Genomic DNA, 20,200 nt, shown 5'->3' on the forward strand with positions numbered 1-20,200 from the left:
GATACCGGAATTAGAAAGAACCTGAATCTCTGATAATCTCAAAAACGTAACCAGAACCCTATTTTACGGAAAACTTTCACAATCGTAATTTCTGTTAGTCCACCGGTCCTAGTTATTTAGGATTGAAATTTACAATATATAGATTAATGGTTATAGAATCATAATCTTTACTAGTCGAGTCATTAATAAATATCATTATTTTTTTTTATTGCCACAAATATAAATCGCGAAAAATTTATAATAATATAATTCTGAATTTGTTACTTTAATAATATCTTAATGTTAAATTTACTTTTTTAATGAATTTATTTATAAATCCTATTTGAACAAGTAGACATATATGATTAATATAAGTTCTGAAGGGTAATATATAGAAATTTGAAATAACATATCAAATGTAAAAGAGTTCATTTAAAATAGAATTCTGAGAACCTGAGGTCACTTTTATGGCTTCTCCGTTCCATGTCACATCGCTGGTTGAAGCATTTTTCAGAAAATTTATGATACAATGGTGAGATTGGTATAGGGGTATTAGAGGTAGCATAAAATGATATGGAGGTTGTACAATAGAATTAGTAGAATTAATTTCGTACTTAAGACAAATTTGATCGTCATCTTTGACCGTTATATTTATTTTACCATTATAGTCACAATTATTACCAAGACCAACTAGGTATATCTGTTGACACACATCTAAATGAGTAGGAAAGGTGTTAAGCACCGGTGACTTTACACTAAACTTATGACAGTGCAGTGAGATTTCGACTTTTATCAAGTCTGGCTTATAACTATCGATTTCCAAGCTACGAATTCTGGCGGATAATACCTCCATCATAACAAACTCGCTCAATAATTTTCGTTTCACCACGATTTCACGGAAGTCTAGATAATTCAAGTTCTCTATGTAGTTCATAACCATGACATTTTCGTTCAGAGCGTTTATAACTCTTCCCGAAGTAACGGGTTTGCAATAAACGGCACATCGATTTTGAGCCCACTTGATAAGGAATTGCAATATCATGGGTGTTAGGGGCTTAACATGCTCGTGAGTTATGAAGGCTTGCACCAATTCGGGATCAGTGTTCAGGAAATCGGTGGAGTTAAAAACATTTCTCGTCATTTTTCTGAGAGCCTTATTTTTTTTTTTTAAATAGTCATTTTTTTTACATATTATTATTTCAAAAAGTTGTGATTAATCTATTAAACTCCTCTCCATAACTCTTATTTACACTTAAAGCAAAAAAATTTTACCCCTTTGTTGAATTGTAATAAAGTCATTCAAATTATTTAAAGGCGGATATTTGGTTCATCGTACATGGGATATTAAGTAAACTGCTAACCCAGGAGAATGCCTCAAAATATTGCCCCTTTATAAATGATTCGTCATTTAATCGAACAAAAATCATTTCGTCAAAAAAGACTGTTTAGCTAATCTAACTAGAAGTCGGGAGCGGGAGCTAGCTAGGTTTTTGGAATGAGTGGAGGAACACCGCTCCTCCGTTACTTTAAATTTATTGAATAAATTGTTTAAAAAAAAATTCTTAATGATAAATATATTTTGTTGAATTAATATACAATAAGTTTATTAAACTATTTATGTATTAAATGTTGAGCCGAGTTGTTATTTATATTTTATAGTTTCTCTTTTTCAAATCATAAAACATGGCAGACCATAATATAGTGTTGATTGGATTAAATAAATTTATTCCCATCTTACCTTAAATATTTTTCTCTTTTAAAAAAGAGGTGGATCTTTATGAGACAACTTTATTGGATGTAGCCATTGGATCGACTGGAAATCATTACAACAAAGGTCTGCATCCTTAACCTCAAAACGTGTTGAAAAGCACACTTTTAATATTTTTGGCCAAGATTATTATTGATATACATAGAAGTTTAATACAGAATAAAGCAATAAACACCATTAGTAACAATGGTAAAAATCTTGTAAAGGCTTTCAGGTTATTTTATATTAATCATTTTAAAATTATATATAACTTTCCTTATATTTTTAGAATGTTTGAGGATAAAAGTTCTAAAATAGATGAAAATTTTAAATATGTGGATATCAATGATATCCTTATTAGCAGTAGAATGTGATGATTTTCTACCACAGCATTTATGTGCCTGCCACAATATTAATTTAGTGGCCACAGTTGGTGCAGAGAAAGCTTTAGAACATGCTCATTTCAAAAGTGTCAGTCTTTGTGGAATAAACAAAATATGTCTATAAATATGACTGATAGTAAATTAAAAATTGGAAAGATATTTAATATGTTGAAATTCATATTATAAATCCATGGTTTATCGAAAAATTGCATGATCTTGATATTCGTGAGATACTATTGGGCTAATGTTTAACTTTCAGAAAAGAAATATCAATTTTAATCATATTTTTATTTATAAAGGACGAGTATTTCAATATTAACATAGAAATAATTATCTTAAGATTACTTATTTTTAAAATTGTTCTCTTCTTAAACTGAAAATATTTGATATTTTTTACTTTACTCTATAAACTCGAGTTTTAATCGATAAGCCAATTTAAAACAGTGTTGATATGACCGATTAATACTAACCTTTAAATTGTTTTTTTTTATGTTGATATAAATTGATTTTATATAAATTGTGTAGATTGATTTTTTTTATATATTAATATGAAAATTGTTATACAAGCCTGATTTTTTAGTTTGATAAAAAAAATGTAAAATTTTAAAATATATTATATAAAATTAAATTATTAATTTAAAACAAAATAAATAATCTCGTAACAATCATTTATTTTAGAAAACTTTATGGTGGCAGTTCCGTCTACATATTCGAGGAAATCGTAAATAAATAAATAAATATGAAACAGATTCTCAATAATAATGTTAATATAAATATTGAATTTCCAATATACTCAGGCAATGGCGATTTTTTTTGAGTAGATTCGAAGACATCTTCAAGGACACTCAGATCTCGGACATTGAAAAAGCAGATTCCTTTACGAGAAGACTACCAGATGAGGTATATATCAAATTAGAGGAACTAAATAAAATTGGGCTATAATGACTTACAAAATATTCTAAAATCCACAGACAATATGATTTTAGCTACTGGAACATAGACAACTAGATAAAAAAAAGTTCTGGAATGTAATATGTATATCATTCTAAAAACACGTAAGAAATGATTTATTTGAAAAAGTGAAGAATAATTAAAAAAATTTAATGATAAATCTCTAAATTATGAATAAACCTATATGGGACAATAATAATAAAACAAAGTCCATTGACAAGTTAGAAGATTATTTAAAATTTCATGATAGTAAGAATACTATAAGCTTAAATAGGTAATTTACTAGATGAATTATATTTAGTCATGAAAGCAGTGTTTCCAAGAGAGTTAAATTCAAGTTATGATGAAACATATATATATTAAAGTGTTTATGTAATTATAAATCGGCTACAGAAATAAAAGAAAATTGTTCTAATAAAAATTTTAGTGAATCTAATAATGAGAATTATTATAAAAATAGAAAATTAGATAAAGAAACACATTATTATAAAAGAAATTATTATTATAATTGTAAATCTTTTAGTAACAAAAAATTGAAAAATATTGAATTAAAACCCAATATTCAAAAGGAAAGAGATTCTTATAAACTAAAAGAGATTCTTATAAACTAAAAGAAATAAATTATATAATAAAATTTGAAACATTTGTGATTATAGAAAATAAGGAAATAAGCTTTAAAGAAAATAAGGAAATAATCATTAAAGAAAATATTGAAATAAAAAAAACTCTTACTAAATGCGATAAAAAAAATTTGAAACTTATAAATTTGAAGACAATTAAAAGTATCACTAAGAGAAGTCATATAAAAACTAAACGTCTTCATTCTAAAATAATACTCAAGGATGTGATGAAAAGATCTTTTTCTAAAAATTTAAGGCTCAAAAAATTATTTTTTTACTAAAAACAATCTTATGTATAATTATTATTTCAAAATACTTTTTAAATTAAAAAATAAGGGCATAAAGTTTAAATTTCCGAAGAGAGAGATAGATGTTCAGACGTACATATCATCTTATCATCTTTTATTAAAAAATATATAAAAAAAATAAAAAAAACCTCTAAAAATATTATCTAACAATCTTGTTGATTTATCATCCTTATATTATTCTAACATCCAAATTTGATCGATTCTCTAATTATTCATATATTCCGAAATCCTATTTAATAATGATAATTTTACAATTGGTGATAATAACAATTTTGTAAAATTGACAATGATAATGACGGAGCTTAACGACGAGCCAGCGTACTCAGAACGATATTAACAAACCAACGTGATTGAATCAAGCCAACGACTACAATGACTTATGAAAGACTTGAACAATCATATGCACAACCAAAATAAATATCGTTTTCCAAGACGAAACTATGACAGACTGCAAGATAAGATTCACATGCAAGAAAAACCTGAGTGGAGATCATTTTTTTAAAGGGTGGAATGTTTATATGACCGATTAATACTAACCTTTAAATTGTTTTTTTTTATGTTGATATAAATTGATTTTTTTATATAAATTGTGTAGATTGATTTTTTTTTATATATTAATATGAAAATTGTTATATAAGCCTTATTTTTAGTTTGATAAAAAATTGTAAAATTTTAAATAATTATATAAAATTAAATTATTAATTTAAAACAAAATAAATAATCTCGTAACAATCATTTATTTTAGAAAACTTTACAGAGGATGAATAGTTCAATTCAATATTAATTTAATATTAATTAATTCGAAATAATTATCTTCCATTACCTGGCTAACCTTATTAGAGGAATATATCGATTTTTACATATTTAAATTTCCTATATGATCAAAAAAATGCGGGTAATATATGTTTAATTCAATAATTTTCTGAGTCTGTTTTAAAGACATAAAATTTGGCTTAGGCTCAAGCCGACTAGTAATATGCTTTGGCTCAAGTCGGTTCAGTAGTTGGATTTGTCCAAATATTTAGCACTAGTTAGTTAGCCCAATAATTTTGAGCCGAAAAGTATTTATTTATTATATTATGACAAAAATTAATTTCTTATATATAGCCAAAAATTGCCTCCCCATCAAAATATTTTGCAATATTGGCTATCGAAAAAAATTGAAGAACCTGTATTATATACTCTCTAGGAGTAGTTCTAGCTGATCCAATAAATTATTAATTTTAAAAAAAAACTATTTTGCAAAAATCGGTACGACTAGCCCCCTTAACATTAATTTGCTCGATGCGTAGTTTAGTCATCTAAAATCAGGGTTTTACAAAAATCTTCAAATAAAAATTTGAAGATTTTTTTCGCCCAAAAATTTGAGGAAAAAATCTTTGAAGATCAATTTTTTGCGAAGATTTTTTCGCTAAAAAAAATTTTGAGCTTGCTCAAAGAAGATTTTTGAGCAAAATAAAAAATATTTTTTGTAAAAAAATCTTCTATAATTTTGAGAAAATATTTTGAGAATTTTATAATAAAATAAAATCTTTTGTAAGGAAATCTTTATTAAAATATTTTTGAAATTTTGATCTTAAAATTTTTTGGTAAATTCTTTAAAAATAAAATTTTTGATATATATTTTTTTTTATTTTATTATGTTAATGAAAATATTTTTTTTTGAATAGGTTGTAAATGTGAGAATTGGTCATAATACCGCATTTTTTTTAATATTTGGAATAAGTAATAATGATTATTTTAAAAATGTAATGTCATAATTTTAATGTTTTATATTTAATGTAAACTATAAAAGTGGCAATTGTCATAATACTCATCTCAGAACCTTTAAAAATAATTATAATTAAAAAAGGCTAGTTGAGCATGTTTTGAGATGGTTTCAGTGATTGTAAAGCATATAAAGGTGACAATTGTCATAATACTTATTTCACATATGTTTTAATTGGAAATAGAGAAAAATGATTATTTCAAACATGAATTAATATAATGTGTAAACTATAAAAGTGACAATTGTCATAATATTCATAACAGAACCTATAAAAATAATTTTATTTTTAGGTATTAAATAGGCGAGAAAAATTTTTTTGAGCATGTTTCGAGATTTTAATGATTGTAAAAATTGTCACAATCGTTATTTTTGAACTTTTTTAAAGCAAGTAGATAAAAATTTATTAAATATAAAATTAAATGTGGATGTACCATAGAGCAGTGACAATTGTCATAATCGTTATTTTTGAACTTTTTTGAATTTTTTTGAAGCAACAGAGTAAAATAATAAATTGTAAACATGTTAAATTGAAATATAAATGTGGATGTACCATAGAAAAGTGACAATTGTCATAATCGTTATTTTTAATCTTTTTTGAATTTTTTTGAAGCAAAAGGGTAAAATTATATATTGTAAACATGTTAAATAAAAATTTCAGTGAAGATGTACCATAGAAATGTGACAATTATCATAATTGTTATCTTTGAACTTTTTTGAATTTTTTTATAAGCAAATAGGTAAAAATATATATTGTAAACCTGTTAAATTAAAATTTCAGTGAATATGTACCATAGAAAAGTGACAATTGTCATAATCGTTATTTTTAATCTTTTTTGATTTTTTTTGAAGAAATTTTATATTGTAAACTTATTAAATTAAAATTTCACTGAAGATCTACCATAGAAAAGTAAAATTGTCTTAATCGTCATTTTTAATCTTTTTTAATTTTTTTTGAACTTACAGGGTAAAATAATAAATTGTAAACTTGTTAAATTTAAATGTGGATGTACCATAGATAAGTGACAATTGTCATAATGGCCATTTTTAATCTTTTTGGAATTTTTTTGAAGCTAAAGGGTAAAATAATAAATTATAAACGTGTAAAATTAAAATTTAAATGAGGATGTACTATAGAAATGTGACAATTGTCATAAACGTTTATTTTAATCTTTTTTGAATTTTTTTTAAGCAAAAGGGTAAAATTATATATTGTAAACATGTTAAATTAAAATTTCAGTGGAGATCTACCATAGAAAAGTGACAATTGTCATAATCGTTATTTTTAATCTTTTTTGAATTATTTTGAAGCAAAAATATAAAATTATATATTGTAAACATGTTAAATTAAAATTTAAATGAGGATGTACCATAGAAAAATGACAATTGTCATAATCATTATGATCATTTTAGAATTTATTTGCTGAAACGAGCAGGTTTTTAGCTGAAGCCCGTCCATGGGCGGCCTAGCTTAATAATTTTAAAAAGTGCGAGCGAATCGGTTACAAAATTTTAACAATTAGCGGGCTAAAAAATTTTAACTTTAGTTTATTATTAAAAATCTATTAGGTAAACATTAAAAAGAATCTATGAATATAATTCCCAGGAAATAAAATTCCCATTTTTTAAGATATTAAAAATTACAAAATTAGTAAAATAGTCACTATCTCCAGGTCTCTTAAATCTTTCTACATCTACATGTTGGTACCAATTAACATTATATTGTTTATTATATATAATCTTTTAGATTTTTCCTCACAGGAAGAACCATCTTATTCTCAAAATATTTCAAATTCAGTTTTATTTGGTATAACAAATAATTCTTAACCCAATCAAATAAATTTTTCTACAATAAACTCTGATACCTATCATAAACCACAAAAGAAATATAGCAATTGGAGTCAGGAAAAAATATAAATAGCCATAAACAGAATAAGAGGCCATCCGTCAAACTCCCTCCTTCAAGGGGGAAAACGTATCGGTTTTGGGTACCATTACAGCAATGAAAATTAAAAAAAAATTTGAATTCAATTTTATAAAAAAAAAATTATATAATACTTTTTTTCAATCTGGTGCCGCCTCGCTGGCACCAGCAAATTTCATTTTTTTGAGATTTTTATTTCCTTTAATTCATAAGGCAAAACATTAAAATAAAATAAATAAAGGAGGGAGAGAGAGAGACAATGGGAAAAACGAAAAGAAAAGAAAATGCATTTTTTATATCTTCATTTAACATTTGATTTTTTATAAATATAAATAAAAAAAACATTAAATAAATGTATCCCATCCAAATTTATAAATGGGGGTTTTATTTGGCCTCAATAAAACAATTATTTTATTCATTTTTTTTATTTTATATAACATTAATTCCTGATTTTTTATTTCAAAATATAATAAACAAGTGAAAATAAAAATAAAAGGAAAAAACAAGAAAGTTAAAATTAAAAATTACAAAATTTTTTTTTTATATATAATGCAAAATAAAAAAAAATCTCAAAGATATTCTAAAGGAGCATTTTTTAATCGATTCTTCTGATATTATCCTATTAGGTACATCAGTCCTTTTCCCATTATACAAATTCACAATGAAATTACAAAAAAGTAATATTGTAATAGGTGATTTTTTTGCTTCATGGCTAGAATGCAAAATGGAGCTGGAGGAAATGGATAATAATTTATCTAAAAGTATGTTGGAATGTTTAAACATTATAGAAAGCTATCTTTTTCAAAATGACGCATTTCGTAGTGCGATATATATGGATCCTAGATTCCATTATGAAAATGGAAAATATCCTTTGGAAGAAGATAAAATATTGGCCAGGGTAAATTAATAAATTTATAATATACATCTTTTTATTTTAGGAACATATATTTGCAACTTGGAAACAATTGCAAGCTATTGACCCTCATGAAGAAAATACAACTCTAGTTTGATTGCAAGAAGGGACCTATATTTTATGAATTATGTAATAGCGATATCAAGCTAAAAATAAAATCGTTATTATACAACAAAAGATTGCCATCCTCACAAGATATTTTGCAATATTGGGTTTCAAGAAAACACCAAGATGCAGAATTATTTAAATTATCTCAAATAATTCTTGCTGCTCCTTGCACCCAGGTCTCAGTTGAGAGAGCATTTAGTGCATTGGCACTAACTGTAACCTCTCTAAGGACAAGATTAGACAAAGATATACTTGATGATATTTTAATTATAAAGCTTAATCGTACATTGTTAAATAATGTGATATTTTAAATAATTATTTATATAACCTATTTCATTATAAAGTTATTGTTTACATTGAAATTTTAATAAATAAAAATTCATATATATAACTGATTTAGATTTTTTGTATGAATAGTATAATCAGAGGGGGCGTATTTTACTAGATATATCCAAATAGTAGTTTCTAAGATCTAAAATTGATTTAAAAGATTAAAGAAAAAATATTTTTAAATTTGTTGTTCCCAAAAATATCATGTTTATATTGATGCATCTTTCTAGTTCAACTCCGTTCCGGTTGGCTCTAAAAATTTAACATATATGATACTATTATCATCTGCCCAGAGGTTTAAGTGTTTCCCAACAAGATCATATTAACCTAATTTAAAAATAATGGATATGACTATGAGTAATGTGATAATTTCAAAATATATATATTAAAATAATTTTAAAAGGGAGTTGAGAATTAGATATGTCACTTATCTATGGTACATATTCACTGAAATTTTAATTTAACATGTGTACAATTTATTATTTTACCCTTTAAGTTCAAAAAAATTAAATAAAAAATTAAAAATGATAATTGTCACTTTTCTATGGTAGATCTCCACTGAAATTTTAATTTAACATGTTTACAATATATAATTTTACCCTTTTGCTTAAAAAAAATTCAAAAAAGATTAAAATAAACGTTTATGACAATTGTCACATTTCTATGGTACATCCTCATTTAAATTTTAATTAATGATGTTTATAATTTATTATTTTACCCTTTTGCTTCAAAAAAGATTAAAAATGGCCATTATGACAATTGTCACTTATCTATAGTACATCCACATTTAAATTTAACAAGTTTACAATTTATTATTTTACCCTGTAAGTTCAAAAAAATTTAAAAGGGATTAAAAATGACAATTAAGACAATTTTCACTTTTCTATGGTAGATCTTCAGTGAAATTTTAATTTAATAAGTTTACAATATATAATTTCTTCAAAAAAAATCAAAAAAGATTAAAAATAACGATTATGACAATTGTCACTTTTCTATGGTACATATTCACTGAAATTTTAATTTAACAGGTTTACAATATATATTTTTACCTATTTGCTTTAAAAAAATTCAAAAAAGTTCAAAGATAACAATTATGATAATTGTCACATTTCTATGGTACATCTTCACTGAAATTTTTATTTAACATGTTTACAATATATAATTTTACCCTTTTGCTTCAAAAAAATTCAAAAAAGATTAAAAATAACGATTATGACAATTGTCACTTTTCTATGGTACATCCACATTTAAATTTCAATTTAACATGTTTACAATTTATTATTTTACTCTGTTGCTTCAAAAAAATTCAAAAAAGTTCAAAAATAACGATTATGACAATTGTCACTGCTCTATGGTACATCCACATTTAATTTTATATTTAATAAATTTTTATCTACTTGCTTTAAAAAAGTTCAAAAATAACGATTGTGACAATTTTTACAATCATTAAAACCATCTCGAAACATGCTCAAAAAATTTTTTCTCGCCTATTTAATACCTAAAAATAAAATTATTTTTATAGGTTCTGTTATGAATATTATGACAATTGTCACTTTTATAGTTTACACATTATATTAATTCATGTTGAAATAATCATTTTTCTCTATTTCCAATTAAAACATATGTGAAATAAGTATTATGACAATTGTCACCTTTATATGCTTTACAATCACTGAAACCATCTCAAAACATGCTCAACTAGCCTTTTTTAATTATAATTATTTTTAAAGGTTCTGAGATGAGTATTATGACAATTGTCACTTTTAGTTTACATTAAATATAAAACATTAAAATTATGACATTACATTTTTAAAATAATCATTATTACTTATTCCAAATATTAAAAAAAATGCAGTCGGTATTATGACCAATTCTCACATTCACAACCTATTCAAAAAAAATATTTTCATTAACATAATAAAATAAAAAAAAATATATATCAAAAATTTTATTTTTAAAGAATTTACCAAAAAATTTTAAGATCAAAATTTCAAAAATATTTTAATAAAGATTTCCTTACAAAAGATTTTATTTTATTATAAAATTCTCAAAATATTTTCTCAAAATTATAGAAGATTTTTTTACAAAAAATATTTTTTATTTTGCTCAAAAATCTTCTTTGAGCAAGCTCAAAATTTTTTTTAGCGAAAAAATCTTCGCATTTTTTGATCTTCAAAAGAGCAACGATCTGTGAAGATTTTTGAATTTTGAGCAAATGTTAAACCCTGTCTAAAATTAACATTAATTTGCCCGATACGTAGTTTAGTCATCTAAAATTAACATTAATTTGCCCGATACGTAGTTTAGTCATCTAAAATTAACATTAATTTGCCCGATACGTAGTTTAGTCATCTAAAATTAACATTAATTTGCTCGATGCGTAGTTTAGTCATCTAAAATTAACATTAATTTGCTCGATGCGTAGTTTAGTCATCTAAAATTAATATTAATCTTCTTGATGCGTAGTTTAGTCATCTAAAATTAACATTTATTTGCCCGATGCGTAGTTTAATCATCTAAAATTAACACTAATTTGCTCGAGGCGTACTTTAGTCGTCTAAAATTAATATTAATTTGCTCGATGCGTAGTTTAGTCATCTAAAATTAACATTCATTTGCTCGATGCGTAGTTTAGTCATCTAAAATTAACATAAATTATCTCGATGCGCAGTTTAATCATCTAAAATTAAAGCTAATAAAAATTTTACCCTCTCCCGTCAAAATTTAACAAATATTTGAATATAAAAATTTATTTTTGCTGATATTTGCATTAATAAATTATTTTCCTATTGCTAACTACTTTGTATAAATTTATAAGCAGAAAACGTATATGAAGAGGTAAATAAGAATGAATGTAGATGAATATTTATCTGGACGTTGAATTGAAAGTTAAATCTTATCATATAACACTAATTAAACCTCGTCTAGCACCTAGGCAATTATTGAGATATAATATAAATGTTGACTCAACTGAATATTATAAAATTTTATTTTCATCCCATTCTTAGATACTTTTTTATCGCAAATAAATGTACGGTTTTTAGATAAAAAACAAGTCTTTAGCAATCTTCGTATTTTATTACCTAAAGACGCTTCTTCGTTCTCTGATGCCAATATTGGTAAAATAAATTGATACTGAAATCAATTTAATTAGTGAATTCGAATTGTGTTATAAATATTTACTACGTTTGATTATTTTACCTGAGCATAGTATTGATGTGCTCATTCGGTGTAAGGAAATCTCGGCTCAATATCCAAATATTTTGATGTAGTTTTATATTTTTGCATATTTGCCTATTGCAACATGTATGAATGAAAGGACCTTTTCCAAATTGAGAAGACTCAAAACTAGAGATGTAAAGGTAGGGAAATTTCCCGAATTTTCCCTTAATATAAATATATTATTTATTTGCAAAAATTATGATTTATATTTTATAAAATATAATATTTTATTTCAATAATTATGAGTTTCACATTATATTCTCATACATAATATTAATGTGATATATTATAGAATTATTAATAATTAATGATATATTTAGATTTGATATATAATAGTGCGCACAAATTGAGCATTCGCAGTATGTTTGTTAATGTAACGCATCTTTGTTTAGATTGAAAGCAGTATGTATTTTATTAAAGTTTTTTTTATAATTTCTTAAACAAAAAGAGTTTATTTCTTACCTTAATGTAAAATAAGGAAGTTTAATTATATTTGTTTATTTAGATTTCCTAAGAATTTATGATTCAATCAGGGTTTTCAATTTTTTTGTGGCCTTGGATGGAAAACATATGTATATAAATGTTTCTTTGTTTATCCTACCTTAATTTATATATTTATAATAATCTATATATTTTAATAAAAATGTGAAATAAATTTTGAATAGTTTGCATATTTATATATTTTATGTTTTTTTCAAGACACTAGATATAAAAATAAATAGATTTAGAAATATTGCTAATCAAATTTCAAATTTATGATATAATTTGATTAAATCTACCTAATAATTGCTAAATAAATTTTGAATAGTTGCTTATTTATATATATTTTACAAAATAATTTTAATTACATTTTTCAATCTTTAATTATGAAAATGTACATCATAATAAGAGTATTAAATGTCTTATTTAATAAAATAATTTTAATTATATTTTTCAAAAATGGACACTAGAATATGGAATAATATAACTTTATTATATATAAATAAATAGAATTACAAAAAAAACAAATCAATTTTCATAGATATAATTTCATTAAATAATGAGGTTTGATTTGCAAGTATCTGTTGAATTCTGGATCCTCGATATTATGGTGTGAAATTAACAGACCGTGAATTAACAGCAGCTTTAAATATAATAAATATTATTTCAGGCCAAATTAATTGCGATATTTTAAAAATTATGGGTAATTTAGCAGAATATCGTTCAAAACAAGGTTTCTATAAAGGAGCTGGCATATGGGAGAGCTCAATCCATACCAAACCACTCATATGGTGGAAAGGGTTGTGTACAAATCAACCCCTTTGTCAAGTGGCGGTAAAATGTCTTTCGATACCACCCTCAAGTGCCCTGCCAGAACGTGTCTGGTAAGCATTTGGAAAAATTCATTCAAAAACGAGAAATAGAATAAAGAATGAAAGAGTCGAAAAATTAATATCAATAAGGCATAACATACATTTAAAGGATCATACAAATACATCAAGTTCGGGATATCATCAAAAGAGTTCAGATTCCGATTTATCAATATCAAGTGATAATGATGATATTTCAATTTCATCCCATGAAGATATTGATGCTATTTCATTAGCATCCCAAGAATTTTAAATATAATTTCTGATACATGCCTTTTGTAATTAATAAAGTTATTCAAAAAATGATGTTTATAGTGTATTTATTTTTGTCTTTATTGTTTAATTATATTATTTTCCCTTAGTTCCTCAAATTTAATAAAGTTATTTCATAAAAAAAATTGAAAGGTTTAAAGTATATTTTGTGGTTATTTTTTAATTTTCCGTTATTTCCCGTTTTTTCCCCCAATTTTCAATTTTTCCCGGGAAAATTTCCCCTGAACCAATTTTCCTGGGATACATCTATACTCAAAACATATCTACAAAATACTACTTCCGAATCTCGGCTAGTTAGCTCTGTTAAATATCCAGATATTTAGTTCCAACGACCAGCGTCTACATGGCAGAAAATTTGATGGAGGCAAACCCCCTTAAAAAATCTACCCCCCCCCCCAACTACTTAGTGACCTAATGAAAAGAATCTTAAAACAAGATACCATTTTTAATCTCACAACAAAATTTTATTTACTTCCTTTCAGTTATATTTAGGCTATAAAAAACAATTAAAACTTAAATTTTTGCTAATATATCGGCAATTGCAAAGTTATTTGGGTCACTCTATTGAGATTGATATTGAATGAGAAGAAAATATAATCTGTAAATCATAAATACTTTGGATCTTTGCTAATTATTAAATATAGAATATAGTTAAAATTTATTTACCTATTGAAAATCTTATTTTTAATAATAATATTTAAAGTATTTTGCTAAAATTTTAAATGATTTATTGTATTCTAACTGAAATTTATTATTAAATTTAATCATATATGTCAACCTCTATACTTTTAGAAAATTAACAAATAGGATTAATATTAATATATTACTTGTGATATTGTAAAATATTATTGAATAAAAAGGCTTCATATTCAAAGAGAGAAAATTTATAGTTTTTTTTATCTCTTTTTAATTGACATTGTCAGAATAAAATTAACGATAAACATCATAATCGTATCAAATATTGAATTTTAAAAAAAATACAATTCAAGTCAAAAATTAATGTCTACCCCCTCAAAAAAATATATACTCCAAAAAATCTATAACTTCTCAAAATGCCAATATATTTTAGATATATTTGTCTCCTACCCACCTCGGCCATGTAGAAACTGCCAAAGATAAACGAAATTCTTGATGAATTGGCAAATTTCCCAAGAAAATAAAAAATCACACTATAATTATAGTATTTAATAAATATTTTGTATAATATTGTATATGATAATAAGTTATAATTTCAATAAAAAAAATTTTCTACTTATATTGTACGAGAATTTAAGCTGAGGCTAGTTTTTAAAGCAAATTATATAAAAAAAATGACACTTAACTTTATTTCAATTTTACATTTAAAAATTTTTTTTATTAAATATAATATACCTAACTTAAAATAATAAAAATTGGGTTATAACCTTTATTTCTTCTTTAAATATCCATAAACGCGAATTAGTAAATAAAAGTTAAAAATATTAATATAATTATTATTGAATTATGAATAATTAATGGAATAGCTCAAACATATGACCCGGCCAAATGCCGCGGGGAGCTGTCGAGCGATGCCCCCCCCCCCCAAAAAAAATGCCCCAACCTTCCATTTGAAAAAATATGCCACTGCAATATATAATTGTTACCCATATTCTATATATTATTCCGATAAAAATTATTTATTCCATTATTCATTAATTGATCAATTCTTATTTCAATTATTCCAAATTTATTTTATTTGAGAAATAATCAAACAATGATAATAAGTACAAATGATAATGAATAACGAGATCAACAAGCTAATGAGATAATAGGTAACAAGTTAACGATTAGAACAAACCAACGAAAAAGATATGACTTATGCAAGAACTACAATGGCAATAACGCTAAACAATGAATTGGACAAAACTATACGATGACCGCTCATTTCAAATTACATCGAGGAATATTTTAAAAAAAGTGTGAAATGTTATATATTAGAAATATTAATAAATTAAAATATTGTTTAATTATATATTTGGTCATTAGATAGAATATATAAAATTTTATTTCATTCATTCACATAATTATTTTTTAATGTAAACATCCGGTGTAAAAATTTTAAAGTGATAGTACTATTGTATGGGTTGAATCATTAATAAAAAATAATACTATATCATACTAAAAATTTTTATTTAATTATATCTTTATTTTACAGATTCTATGAACATTAAATCTCAATATTGATAGTAATCTTTATGACTTACACAGAATTTAAACTTAAAATCAGCCACCACGGACCCTTAAAATAATTAAATTATATTGCAGTTCTCGGGTATAGGCTCTTTTTATACCCAACTCCTTTTTAATAAGCCTATATAGGTTTAAATAACATTTTTTAAAATGTTGCGCCTATAAATACGTGCGGCTTGCCCACAAACGTGTGGAGGACTCCTCATAATTTTACTTATATACCGAAATTAAATTAGTTCCAATTAGATGGATGAGTTCCAGGAATGGAAAGAGCTTTTGAAAACAGATCTTTTAAAAATTCTTTCTCCTCCTGGCATTCTTCATGGGATGTATAAGAAAAATGAATATTTTTTATGTTTTCCTGAGCGAATTTGAAGAAATCGCAAGATTTTATTTGATTTTCATAAGGCAGTTGTAAACTGGCCCGTGCAGCCAAGCGTTTCACATTTCCTTCTATTCCATCGCAGGCACTTTCCCATGCGCAGTAGCAAAGAAATGCCATTCTACTGAGATAGCGAAGTCTACCTGATGATAACACAAGGTTATAAAATTTTTCCTGTTTTTATATTGGGCCGCGGACCTGTCGGAATAATAAATGTATTTAGGCTCTGATAAAAAGTATTTTTTTTTGAAATAAATGAGATAAGCACGTATTATGTTCCAGCGACTCGGATATGGCAACATAACTTATGATTCAATGAGTTATTAACTTTGTAATATAGATAATTAATTTAAATCATATTTATCTATTTTAGGAATATTTGCGCTATCTAGCGGAATTTTTATTTTTGTGCCGAAATGCCATTTTATTCAACAAATATTATATTATAGGATATAAATAAAAGGTAGATTGACTTATATTTTAAAAATGTAAATTTTAAGCTATTTAAAATTATTAACGCCATCTAGCGGTTTTTTTTATACTTAATTCTTTTTTTACCACTCTGAAAATTTTTATATGAACAATTCTTGATACTCTTTATAAAATTTATACTAACATTTAAAAAAATTAATTACAAATTTTGACCGCAATTTTAAAAAAAATTTATAAAATAAAAATTCCATAAAAAATCATTTTTTTCGAAAAATGACCTCGCAGAGCTACTTTGAGACCCTATACTCCGGTTCTAGTAGTTAAGGGGCTAATATTTTGGATTCGTCAATTATAACACTTCATTAACATATACCAAATTTCAGCAAAATTTGAGATGGTCTGGTTGTAAAGTGATTGATTTGATATGGAATGACCCTCCATCATTAATTTAAATTAACCACCCCCCACTCCTATTTCAAACTCCTAGAGATTAGCAAAGCCTGGACCCCACCAATTTTTTTTACACAGGTTAAATTAATTTAGCTAAGCCCATAATTATTTTTTGTGAAGGAAAAATCATAATATCTAATTTAAGATTAAACTACATTTTTTTTATGGTACAACAAAATAAAATGTATCATTAATTTTTTCACATATATATCTACCTCACATACATTTTATTTTGAAAAAAGTTTCATAAATATAAGCATCCAAAAAAATATAGCAAATACTAATATTAAAATGAACCAAACCCAACAAGGATTTGCTTTAGTTTTTGTGATATCTAATTGATCACTTACACCTTTCAATTTTTCTAAATTTTTGGCTTGAAGATTTGTTGATTGAAATAAGACCTGATATGAATAAAACATTTATTTAAATATAACATATATCACCTTGTTATCTTTTTTAATAATAGTTGAAGCTAGACTAACATTATTTTTTAAATTTTTAACCAAATCAACCATTTGTTCTGATAGAGCCTCCTGAATTTTGGAATTAGTTTTAAGAAATGCAATTTTATCAATATCATCTAAGTCAATATCATTGTCATAAGCATTAGCTTAAATTTCTTAAATAAAATTAATAAAAAATTAAAGATACATTTTGATAAAAGGCGTGCTCTAAGGTTATTTTCTTTTTCAGAAGACATTAAAACATATAATTGTTTAACGGATGTTGTTGAGTTTTTAGGATATGCTATGTTAACCTCATTTTCTGGTATATTAATACCAATCATTGATTTTGAAAAACTTTCTGAATCATCACATGTTTCCTAACCTTAAATATTGGAATAAAAATTGTATAATAATTTGTACCACATTGCTCAAACAAATTGGTGGTAAGCTTGAAGCCTTAATCAAAGATTTTAGGTAACTTAGTTTAGTATTGTACTCTTTAATATTTTCTTTTGGGGGTTGACTATGATAAAATATATGATTTCAATCGAAGTTAAAATTACAATGTTGATATTGTCATTAACTGTTGTAGGTATAATTCCAATGAATCTATATACTAAACTTATCAATCAATCATCATAAATAAGCTATAAAATTACCGATTTAAATCTCCATTGATTATAATTTTGAGCTGATACCATATTCTCACAAACTTGCATAAGACGAATAAAGTTGATTTCAATATTTGACATAGACATGTTGCAAATAGAGCTTATGATAAAATAAAACGTACGTACGTCTATCCAGCGTCTACATGAGCGGGATATGAACAGTTTGCATCCTATTTTTTTTTTGAGGAGGGTAGGGGGTAGGCGGCTTTAATGGGGGTAGGAAAATTTTGAGATGAAATAGGACAACATTTATTGCTGTAAAAATTAATAATTTTATTATAGAACTATTATAATACAATTCATCGACCAAATCTATATATTGCAAACAATCATACACATTGTTTTTCAAATAAAACTTTCTGCTATCCTTTTAAATGTAATTTAAAAGGTTTAGATATTTCAGCAAGCTCATAATGTTATAATAATGAATTCATTGTAAATAATGGAGGTTTAATTGAATTATCTAAAAATATCCTATATATTTACAAAATATCGATAGTATTTAAGTTATCCTTTATAAATTCTCTGAAAAGAGTATCATTATAATTAAAAAGATGGAAATAAGAATGGGGAAACAGCGCCGCCGAAGGCTGCAAATATTTTTAGGTGGGTTGGTAAAGGTTTTTGAAGGGGGTTTGCATCCAGTGAAAATTCTGTCATGTAGACGTTGCGCCTATCATATTACCTGCCAGATGAGAAGGTAATTGTATAAAATTATGTTAGATTTTTTTTTACGAGGTTATATGTGTTATTAGATATACAACAAAAGTGAGTGAACAAACAAACATTTTATATAATAAACATATTAAACTTAAAAAATGGAAAGCAATTAAATAAGCTTAAATTTCATGTTTAAATATTACAAAAGATTTTAAAAATAAAAATTTTTTATGATGAAAAGAGAATACAAGGATATATCTTTAATTAATTGAGGGCGATATGGCAACGCACATCTTTAATAATTGCCACAGATGTTTGAGTTCAGTAATGACAGAAATTTTAACTAGTCCAAATTAAAGTTTAAATCCTACCTTTCCCAAAAAAATCTATACCTATGTAATAAGACACATTGGTACAAAGTGAAACTATCTCCCGTGTAAAATTTTTATGCTTGGGCATTAATTCTTCATACTGCTTGTAAAAATTTGAGTGGGGGTACCTTTTTTTTAAATTTAATTTTTTATTGTTTTGCTACACCCATCCATAACCAAATTATTTTAGGTATGTTATTTATTTATATTATATATTAAAGATTATGCATATTTATATTATATATTAAAGATTATGCAATTATAATTATTTTGAAACTTATGGGTGTCAAAAAATAATAACCCATTTTTCCGAAGGGGAGGGGGGTATTTTTCATGGGGTATTTTGCTTCCATCGCTTTAAGGCCCGGTGTAGGATTGTGAAAGCAATACCCATTGTAGTTTCAATACCGTATTGAATTATCATTGTAGATTCAATACCGTATTGTTTTTACAATATTGTAGAATCAATACCGTATTGGTTTTAAAATACGTTTTCATCGCTTCAAATATATTGGCGGCCATTAAAATTGTAAAATATTTATTATTATACATTTAATTATCGCTTCAAATATGTTGGCGGCCATTAAAATTTTAAAATATTTATTATTATACATTTAATTTTCGCTTCAAATATGTTGGCGGCCATTAAAATTGTAAAATATTTATTATTATATATTCTTTTCATCGCTTCAAAAATATTGGCGG

General features: G+C 25.1%; 1 protein-coding gene across 1 annotated transcript; it reads right to left on the bottom strand.

Moving 5' to 3' along the window:
* Window positions 1-391: 391 nt before the first annotated feature.
* Window positions 392-18,711, bottom strand: LOC135929715 (uncharacterized). Its single transcript, XM_065466419.1, has 8 exons — window positions 18,587-18,711; window positions 18,453-18,505; window positions 18,357-18,409; window positions 18,214-18,316; window positions 17,999-18,170; window positions 17,791-17,957; window positions 17,647-17,748; window positions 392-1,132 (listed from the first exon to the last, which is right to left on the bottom strand). Exons 2-8 carry the CDS (start codon window positions 18,492-18,494, stop codon window positions 392-394), a joined length of 1,380 nt encoding a protein of 459 aa, XP_065322491.1. The 5' UTR covers window positions 18,495-18,505; window positions 18,587-18,711.
* Between the last annotated feature and the right edge of the window lie 1,489 nt (window positions 18,712-20,200).

The sequence above is a fragment of the Gordionus sp. m RMFG-2023 genome, chromosome 5 (assembly GCF_954871325.1).
Source record: "Gordionus sp. m RMFG-2023 chromosome 5, tfGorSpeb1-WG-v2, whole genome shotgun sequence".
Classification (NCBI taxonomy): domain Eukaryota; kingdom Metazoa; phylum Nematomorpha; class Gordioida; order Chordodea; family Parachordodidae; genus Gordionus; species Gordionus sp. m RMFG-2023.